Source organism: Talpa europaea (assembly GCF_964194135.1).
Source record: "Talpa europaea genome assembly, chromosome: 10".
Classification (NCBI taxonomy): Eukaryota; Metazoa; Chordata; class Mammalia; order Eulipotyphla; family Talpidae; genus Talpa; species Talpa europaea.
The window spans coordinates 109,211,475-109,222,229 of NC_140077.1; the positions used below are offsets into that span (position 1 = coordinate 109,211,475).

A 10,755-nucleotide genomic window follows, 5' to 3' on the forward strand; every position below is an offset into this window, starting at 1 on the left:
CTGTTCTTGCTTATATTTTCTCCAGAAAGTCAGAGAAAACAGAATCAAAGAAAGCATTTTGAGGTAGGAACTTTTTCTGTCCTCCTCAGCTTTCTCAGTTCCTGAGTGATGAGAAGAAACTCTCTCACAATCACCAAGCCAGGGTAAAAGGAGCAAGAGGCAGAGATGGAGAAGGGACACAGGTACCTGCACATGTGCCTGGCTGCCTGACCCTGGTCCTCCACGGCCTACGCTCTTCAAGTTTTCAAGCACAGTCGGCAAATAAAGAGGCCGAGGGCAGCGCAAAAGAAGCACTGAAAATAGAAGCATACAAGGGACTTTTTTTAATAGTAAAATACTTTGTGAGATATACATTGTCTAGGATACATTTTCCTTAGTCTCTGCTTTTAAAAGCTTTCACCAATAGGTCTGCCGCTAGTCCCGGGGACAGGGCCCCATCGAGAACCTTCTTCTCCATCACGGGGATCTGCTCCCGGACTGTGGGGTGGGTCCGGAAGTGCTCCAGCACGCTCTCCTGAATGAGACTCCACATCCACACCTTCTGCTGCTTCTTCCTCTTAGCAGCCAGCTCTCCGCTGGCCAGTGCAAGGTCCTGGAATTCCCTCATTTTATCCCACATCTCAGTGATCCCCTCTCCACTTCGGGAAGAAATGCGAATTACCTGTTGAAAGTGGAAGAACCAAGACCATTTTGCTTAAGATGAGAGAAAACATGTTCACAGGGACGCTGACATCTGTCATTATTAATTCTTACAGTCTATGGAAACACGCAAGGGACAAAAATAAGACCTTTCATTGCTGTGTCCGAGCAAACACACTGAGAAACCTACTGAGGTCACTTACCTGAGATTACTCAGTGCATAGCAGAAGACACTGATTCAAGGTCAAACCTTTTAGCCCACAGATTTATTTTGACAGAGAACTGCCCATCTGGCCTTCACAAGGGAGAAGGGCAAATACTAGGGCTTCCCTGCGGCCTGAGTGCAAGAAACGCTAAGGTGAGAAAATGACCCTTCCCTCTGCCAGGGCTACCTAACTCAGCAAGTCCTGAGAGCTAGGCATCAGCACCTGCGGGCACGAGACAGCTTCAGACCCCAGGCAGTGGGGGGGGAGGTTGGGAGCTGACACGAGGGAGGCCACTGCTGCAGGGATCACAGCTTCTTCTCTAACAACAGTGTCTGCCTGCAGGCAGAGCTGCTACGTCAACGTTATTGCACCACTTGTAACAGGAGCTTTCTTTCTCCCTTTTGGAAAAAAAGCACCCAGCGAGCATAGTGGGAAGAGATGTCGCATGACAAGCCTTTTCTGTTATTCAAACTCTAATATAGATAATCAAATCCTTAATCACACCCTAATCTTCAAGATTCAGAATGGATGTGCTATCACTTCCAACTGGCTCAGGTCAAGCACTGAGCAACCTAATCTACCACCTCCAATCTAGTTTTTGACATCTAGCGGTTGAAGGATTATACTTACAATCACGACTACATGCTCTGGCTTTGTCATAACTTTTAGTTATAATCTCACATACAAGCCCTGATTGATTATATGTCCAGCTTGGGGCTTACATCTGCTCACTCAGGCTGAGAAAAGCAGCTGGGGATGCGAGCTAACCTGCGGTCTCCAGACTTTGGAACGCTGGCGGAGCAACTTCAGCGCGCTCACGTACTCTGCCTGTATCCTCCGTGCTGGCACAATCAAGTCCCCATCGGATTTAGTGATAGCCACCAGATCTGCCATCTCAATTATACCCCTTTTGATACCCTAAGGAGAAGAAGAAAGCAACTGATCAGAAAAATTTAATTACAATCAGCAGAAAATGGGACCCCAGTCAGGGGTAAGATTTTGAAAGTCGTACACTTCATTAGCTAACTAGCTTTTTCTTTGCATTTTCCCAACCCCTGGATGGCAGGCCTCACAATGCTCGACAGAAATTACTCAAAAACGCTGGCTCCTGGGATTAGGGAAGTCATCTGTAATATTTCTTCCAAATTTAGACGCCAGCACGCTGAAAGACATTCAGAATTAGAGTAAATCTATCATCAGGACACAACGTGGCTGAGTGGTAAGAGGCAGTTCACGCTGTCGCATGAGCTAAGGCTGCAGGACACGAACCCATCCATCATGACGGTGCTTGCACAGAGAACACTTCTATTTTCCAGAAACAAAGTCTCTGACATTTTCCTTAAATGTGTATAGCATTTTCTTCTCCATCTGCATTTGGGGACAACAAGCTGATGCCAAAAATGTTTCCATTTCTTGATTTCAATTGTGTTGCATGAAAACTGTACAAACACAGGGTGCAATCCAAAGGTCAAACCGTATTTGGAAAAGGTTCACGTTTTCCATCTAAGATGAAAATCTCCTTTTAAATATTTTTTTAAACACAACTTTTAATTATTAAATTCTACTAGATAGTGTTTCTAAACTACAGCTCCACTAATTTTTAGAATCATGCAATTGAAAAGGAGATGTCACATAACAGTGTTTCCTGAGTGACAGGAGTGTCTTTGTTATTCACTGTGGGTGCCTGGAGCCACACCGGAGTTTATGAAGATCACTCAGAGTGGGGTGCTGACCAGAGGAGAAAGGCTGGTCATATGATTAGAGGCTCAGCCTGACCTTGGGGGTGGGGAGAAGACTGGTGAATGGCAATGACTCAAACAAGCATGCCCATACAAGGAAACCTCAATAAAAACACCAGCCACAGAAGGTCAGGGCAGCCCCTGGCTGGTGAAATACATCAATGAGCTGTCAGGAAATGCGTCCTGAGGACATAGTCGCGTCACATGTGGGGCCTTCCCAGACTTCTCCCTGTGTCCCTTCATTTGACGAGTCCTGGTCTGTGTCCTTTATGACATAAATGAGATGGTGACATAGAGCCTTCCTGGGTTCCTGAGTCATTCCAGTGACTTACCCAACCTGAGGGTAGTGGGAACCCCCACATCTGTAGCCAGGTAGGCAGAGGCACGTTGGTCAGCTGGCAGCTTACGGGGTAAGTGCCCTCAACCTGTGAAGGCTGTGCAAAGGCTGGGTATTGCATGTCAGACAGCTGTGCAGGGGCAGGTAAGAACCCTGTTTTACAGTAATAAACTCTGGCAGTGGGGCTGGCAACAGCGGCATCTCACCAGGAACTTCCGAACCAGGCTCACTACAAACCCAGGCAAGCAGTGGTCTCCTTCGGCTGGAGCTGACCTCACCCTCCCCTATTCCCATGTCCCAGGAGGTGGGAAAGCTGAGGTATGTGAGGAGCACAAGGCCCTGCGGCCTCTATCATAAACTGAGGGAAATACAGAGGCTGCCTCTGTATGAAGGATCTTAGGCAACGTGAATGACGTTTCTTTTTCTACACTATTGTTAACTTGCAAAAACACAGTATCGGAAGTTTGCACTTCCAGAGACATATACCTTGTGTTTTGGGAGGAAAAAAGTCAAAATCATTACCTGCAATTCATCTCCTCCTGCGGGTGGCAGCAGTAACACGAACATGTCAACCATATCAGCAACCGCAAACTCTGACTGGCCCACACCTGAAATTGAAAATCATGACCATTTGCAACAGTCACGTAACCTGACGCTCCCAACGACAGGAAGTCCTCAACGGCATGGCACGGACAGGTTCTTAGAAAATGCAGCTTTAATAAGAGGAACCACGAGTCAGGAAGGCAGGTCCTGGGGTGGTGCCATTGTGTTCAGCCAGGGTAGGATCTGTGTTTTCTCATCAGCGTAAGAGCAAAAACACAGACCGTGTCCTTCGAGTGACCACTGCACATGGGCCATCGTTTCCGTTCCTCTTCATCCACCACACCCCCATCGCACACTCCACCTGACCCCAGCTTAAACACCCCACATCTGAAGAACTTACCCTCTGGGCACACCTGTCGCCCCCCCAGTCTCTCCCTCCTGCTCCCCATTAGGGCGGCCTCCGGGAAGGAGTACCTCAGCGCTCACGCTCTCAGTGGCCGCCTCCACGCTGTGGCTGAGCTCAAGCCAGGCCTCCTGAACACTCCGCTTCCTTGCCTTCTCCTCTTCCCACCGGCCCTGCAAAGCTCGCCCGGGTCAGCCCAACCGCCCACGAGCATATTGGAGAAGCTGCTCGCCTGGGTGACAGGGCCGCGAGCATATTGGAGAAGCTGCTCGCCTGGGTGACAAGGCCGCCCTCTGGTCTTTGCCCCAACATCCGCTGCATACTCCTCACCAGCCGGTGAGAGCCACCCCCAAGTGCCTGCGATCAGCTGGAGCTCCCACTCCTCTCTGGGGCCACCACCCACTTTCCCTTTTCATCACCTCCCTGGTGACTTCACAGAGGGAACAAAGGCAGGAACCTTCCTGGGGTGTCCATGTCAATGTCTGCATTGTGTGTAGCTGTGCCCAGGGTGTAAGATGAAGTAAAACACGGCCCTACGTTCAAGAGGCCCCTGCCATGTTACTTTTCTTGGTGACGATTGCAGACATATGGAAAGGCCTTAAAATTGTTATTATGTGAAAGTACTGTTTCTGCAGATTTGCTCACTGCTTGCAGCTCTCCCCCTGCCCCCTGTGCGACACCACCTTACGCAGCAGTCACCCAGCTACATGGTTTACTCTTCTTTCCTTTGAGGGAATGACAGCCTGTATCCTTGTCTCTCTCATGGAGTCTGAGACAACATCTTTTATTTAATTACACCTTCAGTAAATATTTGCTGAACAAGCCATAACAAATAACAGTCGCCCCTCATCTTTATACAGCATCCACTATCAGAGTATTTCAGTGTCATGAAAAAGAAAATCACACTCACCTACAGTTTCAACAAGGATGACGTCATATCCCCCTCCTTCACACAACAGAATGGCCTCATTTGTGGTCCTTGTTACACCTCCCAAAGTTCCACTAGTGGGGGACGGCCTGATGTACGCATTCATGTCTCTTGATAACTCAGGCATCCGGGTCTTGTCACCTAAGAGCGACCCTAAAACACACAGTCACGTTGTATCATCACAGAACACTTCTCAGGATCAACTATCAAACAGCCAGTTCCTAGGGGACGTTCTCCCTACATCTCAAAATGTCTTTCACATTATGGAGCCTTTCTCCAACACGGTGTGCAGAATGATGCCAAATTACTCTTAGCATTTCAAACCCCTCAGTACCTATAATGGCTTCCCCTGACTGGAGGGTCAAGTATCGGTTCTATTGTTTCACACCGAAGGCCCTCAGAATGCAGCCCGCTGCACCTGTTCAATCTCAGCTTCCACAAGCCCCCGAAGCCGGTCTTCCCTTCCAGCCCCGTGGCTTCTTTGCTGCCATCTTAGCCTTGTTGTGTTTATGGTTCTAAGGCAAGGGTGATGTTGTCCCCGGGGGAAACCTGGCAATGGCTAGAGACATTTTTCCTTGTGAGGGGTAGAGGCAGGGTGCCACTGGCACCAGGTGAGTAGGTGCTGCCAAGCACCCTTCCACATGCGGGGAGGGTGGGGGGAGAAACTGGCTTGAACGTAAGCTCCTGGACGTAGAACCAGGTCTCACTTGCCGTGTGCGCTGACCGCTTGTTTGTAGCGGGTGGCGAGTTCTGAGAGTGCTGTTTCAGGGTTGACTGCGGCATTTTGGCAAAAACATCAATACTTGCAAATCCTAGAACACTGAAAGTCCGGGAACTACAGAAATTACCTTCAACTCCTCTCCTTCAGTCATGTAATAACATACGCAGGTGGAATGCTGTTCTAACCTGATTTTTAATTTACACTCTGCCCAACAGCTATATTTTCCACATAAGTTGATGCTAAACATTGAGAAGTTCCTTAAAGATACGCTCTCTTCCCTTGATTCCAGCTGCAAGTTCCCGTAGGTTCTAATTCTAGAGCATATAACCTACCATGTATCTCAACTACCTTATTTACTGCACATAAAACACTTTTCTAAAGTAATTTTCTGCATGAAATCATCTCTGTGTAAGTTAACAATCTGGCAAAGCTATACATTAAATTGTTATCCTATAGATCTTAACATACTTGAACTAAACATTATGAAATCACTCTCCCATATAATTGCCTTTGCCAGTTGGTTGCAGGCCCTCAGGGAGGTCTCAAAACTGTGTGCAAGGGTCTGTGAATCCAAAGCACAACAGGGCCTGACGAACGACAGGCCAAAAGGAGAAAGCTTCTCAAACTTTAATGCAGTGTTCTTTAGCCAAGACTGTACTGGTGCAATAATAAGGATTCTTGAGGATTTTCTTTCTTTCAAAGTCTCTATTTTATACAAGAAAGGGACTCTCACTTTGGTTGAGAAAGATTAGGAACCACATAGTTGTGCAATTCTCACAGGACTGTCTTAGGTCACCACTTCTTATGATTATCTCAAGATATTATTTTCCTTTGCTAGTGCAGGTATTTTAGATTATGAAAGAAGGGAGGCAAGCTTTCTTACCTATCTGAAAATGAGGACCACTACAAGAAAATTCCTTGCTCAAGAACTCACCTTTGACCATGTCCTTGGACTGTAAATGAGAAAATATGTTGATATGGATTTAGTCTTGAAGCTATGAGTATAAATTTTACTTTATGGTTAACATTTTTGATCAGAGTGAATCAAAAGTAGTGAATGTCCTCAGAAAACTTCTCAGTGGGTATTATTCACCTCTCTAGTGACTTGAAGCCTCTGAAATAGGACTGTGTCACTGATAATTTTCATACCTACAGTACACAAAGCAAACACCCCACAAAGCACCCTGGGTCTCCTTTCCACATTATACACTACATTGTACTGGCCTGTGTGTGTTTCCCTCAAAAGGACTGTGTCTTCTTCGCCATTATATACACAATACCTTCCTGGCCAGTGCCTTGTTTATAGTAGCCATTCAAATACTTATTAAATGAATAATGTAACACAAGATGCTTAAATCATAAAGGGGGTAAGGGAAGAAAAACCTTTCCTGAGTATTTGTATGGTATGTTTTATGTTTTCTCTAAATGATCCTTGGGGGAACGAAGTTTATCCATTTTATCTCTGATGAGCTGCAAATTAAACTTTGAGTGACTACATGACCTCAAATAAAGAAGTAATTGCTGAGCCCCGAGTGTGATGTGCTGTGCTAAGTGCTGCGGGGAGCAGTAGCATATTTATTACACGGTCTTGCTAAGAGCTTTCTGCTGAACTGAACACTTAATACAAACAGGTGACATAAAGAACAGCAATATCTGTTTTAAAGCTTAAGGGATGTTACAATATGAGGGAAATAAGGAGTAAGAACCGATCTCTGCATTGAGGAGGGGGCTGATAGGGCCAGAGGTGGGCCTCAGGTATGATGGTCAAAGGATGGAAACTTCCAATTACCCTCAGTCCCTGGCACCTGTCCCCCTGGCTCGCTCTCTCTCTTTTTTTAAAGATTATTTTATTTATACAAGCTCTGGGTACAGTCAGAAGCGTGGGAGGGTGAGAGAATTCACCAGAGCCAGAGGGGAGAGCAGAGCTGAGGGGAGTAGCGGGCGGCAGGAGAGGTCTGCGTGCCATGTGGGACCCTCGCCCGGTGGCCAGGGATTGAACCAGTGCTGCAGAGGCTGCAGGCAACTTCACAACCCAGCGCTCAACCACTGCGCCACCAGGGAGGCCCTGTCCCCCTGGCTCTCTAAACCCTGCTCCTGCACTACTGGCACCTGGTCCCCTCCACTGAGCCTAAAGCCATAAATTACCTCCTCCAGGTGCCACCTCGCCCCTAGGACACCCTTCTGCCAGTGAGTCCAGCTCAGCCAAAGCCAGAGCTCACCTGACTGCAAATCTCACCAGTGTGACAAGAGTGACAGAGCCACTGGCCCCTGCTCTGCAACACCAAGAGGATCAACATTACTCACCACCGCCCGTGCAAGAAGAAGGGTCCACCGCCAGCACAGACAGCCTGTGCCCTCTCGCAGTGAGCATTTTCCCAAAATATTCTATAAAGGTTGACTTTCCAGCACCAGGGGGTCCAGACAATCCTAGAGTGGAAAGAGACCTTCTAATTTCGTCAAGTTGGCACTACAATGAGTCCTGTTACACAAAACATTAACCGCCTTCAGCTTCTCCTGATTTACTCAAGCCCTCATTAATAGAGTTTAGCTTTCCACAGAGCACCAATGGAAAACCCACTGCTTTATCTCGTTCCTGAGCAATGGGAGTAAACAGTTCTGCATACCGCATGTCCACCAAGTTCACCCTTAAACTATGAAAACATGATTTTGCCTTTTTGCTAGAATGCAGCTTTCTTGGACAGACTTTGCTGCCTGTGTTGCTGATGGGCCGAAGCTCTACCCCCGCGCCACTCCACCTTCCCCAGTCATGTCCATTCTATCTTCTCAGTGGAAAAAGAGCTCGTTACTCTAGAAGGTCCAGTGACTGAGAAAATACTACTCTATTAAGGGTAATATTTTTCTTCATCTCACCCACAATTCAAAGAAAACAGACTGAATCCCCCCCAAAAAAATTATCTTAAGAAGGTAGAGAATCCTCTGAAAGGTACATGGAAAGGATGCTGGACAAGAGCATAAAGGCCAGAAATGACAGGTCCATCTATTTCTCTCTGCCTCTCCTGAGCTGTGTAATCTCGAGCAAGTTACTTAACCATTCTGTGCTTGAGTGCAGAACAACCCAAATAAAACAACAGGCCGTTGGAAGGATTAGATGAGTTAATACTTGTGATATGTCTAGAACAGTGCATGGCATAAAGAGATTTTTGAGTGTATGATCAATAAAAGTTTGTAAAACAAGCATTTCATCATGACGCTATTCAAAACTAGGTAGGGTATATGGTATGCTGGGCTCCTGACCACATTATGGGGGCAGATCTTTGTCTTACACATCTTAACGGGTGCTGAAAAAACAGTCACTGCTTTTATTTATGATGGTAATAAAGTGAGTCCAGTGAAGACTCAAGTCCGCTGGCCTCTGAGGACCAGGTCGGGAAAACCAGCAGAGCAACACAAATGAGAGCGGTTGGTTGTGAGTCACTGGTTCGTTTCAGACATTTCTTAGACCTTTTCTCTTCAAGGGGTCTCTAAAGTTTAAAAGGTAAACACTTTGTCCTAACTGGAATTTCTCTTTGGTAGTTTGCAGATCTGTCTGTAACACATAAAGGTTATTCACACCTGACCTAATACTCGCCCCAGGAGAGTGCCCTTGGGGAGGGCAGAAGGAAGGTGTGGGTCAGGACAAGTATCAGGTGGTGAGCTATTTGTGTAATGATCTTTAAAACATGTCTGCCATTGTCCCAAAAAGTAGGCCGTTTTAGTCCCTGGATCATCATAATCTGAGGTATAAAAGTCGAATCGAATGTAAGGCCAATCCATGTACTCATCCCCTACAAAATGCCTGCACTTGGCCAGGGTGGGTTTTTGTGTGTGTGTGTGAGTGTTGACTGGAATCACCTAGTGATTCCTCATCATGAAAAGTTCTCATACTACTACCCAATTAACTTGCTTAATTCCTGCTGGGTGAACACATGTAAGTAGTTTTTAAAACGCACAATTCCCAAAATGTAACAAGCTCATTTGCAATCACAAAAGTCAATTGTTCAACGAATGAAGCGAATATTTTTAGGTAGCAAATGAACTTGGTCTCTCCTTGAAAACACATTTTGGTGTTGCGATGGTTGGACTTAGAGCCAAGCCCATTCCAGAAACTCCAGCCAGAGGTACCTGAGAAAAGCGAGACTTGCCCACAAGGACCGATAGAACAACTAAGAAGCAGAACTTTGAAATGTGATAAGGATAATTAGTCAGTATAATCACAAAAAGAGAAGTTCACATTACACTATTGAGCAGAGGGACTGCTGAGAGAAAGGAGTAAACTAATAAAGTCCTATGCATATTTCTGTCTACTCTGGGGACCACAGCAAGACTCTGGTCAAAATAGAAATCTTCTCTTATTCTCTTAAAATACAGAGTCTTGGTTCAAAAGCTCATGGCTTTTTTTCCCCAAGACAAAACCAGTATTTTCAAGGAAAAGGCATTTAAAATTCATCCCAAAATTTGAAGAGAAAAAAAATTCCATTATTTTGTCATGGAGAAGAGTGAATTTAGAACAGTACTTAGTGGACAGACTGAAAACAAAACAACAAAAAACTGACCTACTCGAAATGCTAGTGGTTTTCCTTTGTTTGATTCTTGTTTTCTGTGGTAGGATAACACTCTCTGAAGAAGCATCTGGGCCAGCTTTTTCTTCCTGCAGTGAGTTGACTCTACGAGCGTTATGGCCTCTGCCAAGCAGGCCCTCTGCCCTTGGATTAAACCAGTATAAAGTTTGTCCATGAGTCGTTGTTCTTTCTCAGAAAGTCCTTCTGGGTGTTCCCTGAGCGTTGTCCATGCACACAGTTTTCTCTCAAACTCGCCTGGCAGCAGCATCCACTTCGTACTGTGGACTCCAAGGGGACTGCCTGGAGGAGGTAGCTGGAGGCCTGGCCCGAGAGGAGCACTCGGGGAGCAGACAAAGTGCCGGTGGGAAGAGAGTCTTAGGAGCCCCTTCAGGAAGTGCAGGTGGAGGTGCCGGAGCAGTGCAGGGGCCTTCATCGTGCCTGTGAAGTGAGAACAACACTGTAAGTGGCTTGGCTCTGTGGGATTTGTGGCCTCCCTGGAAGAAAGGAGAACATGGACACTGAAACACTGAGACTCAAGGGCGGTGTCACACTGTCTTCTGACACAGAAACAGGTCCTTGGCAGAAGGGTGGATGGAAGCTTTGTGCCAAATTCAAGAGCAAGACCACCTCCTCGCCCACCGTGAGTGGTCAGAACCACCTGACTCAGCTCTGTGGCTCCA

General features: G+C 46.6%; 1 protein-coding gene across 1 annotated transcript; it reads right to left on the bottom strand.

The window, feature by feature from the left end:
• Positions 1-373: 373 nt before the first annotated feature.
• Positions 374-10,508, bottom strand: MMAA (metabolism of cobalamin associated A; the record flags this gene model as incomplete). The annotated part of the gene is made up of 6 exons (XM_084245706.1): positions 374-661; positions 1,614-1,763; positions 3,444-3,529; positions 4,778-4,948; positions 7,821-7,943; positions 10,070-10,508. 6 exons carry the CDS (start codon positions 10,506-10,508, stop codon positions 374-376), a joined length of 1,257 nt encoding a protein of 418 aa, XP_084101832.1.
• Between the last annotated feature and the right edge of the window lie 247 nt (positions 10,509-10,755).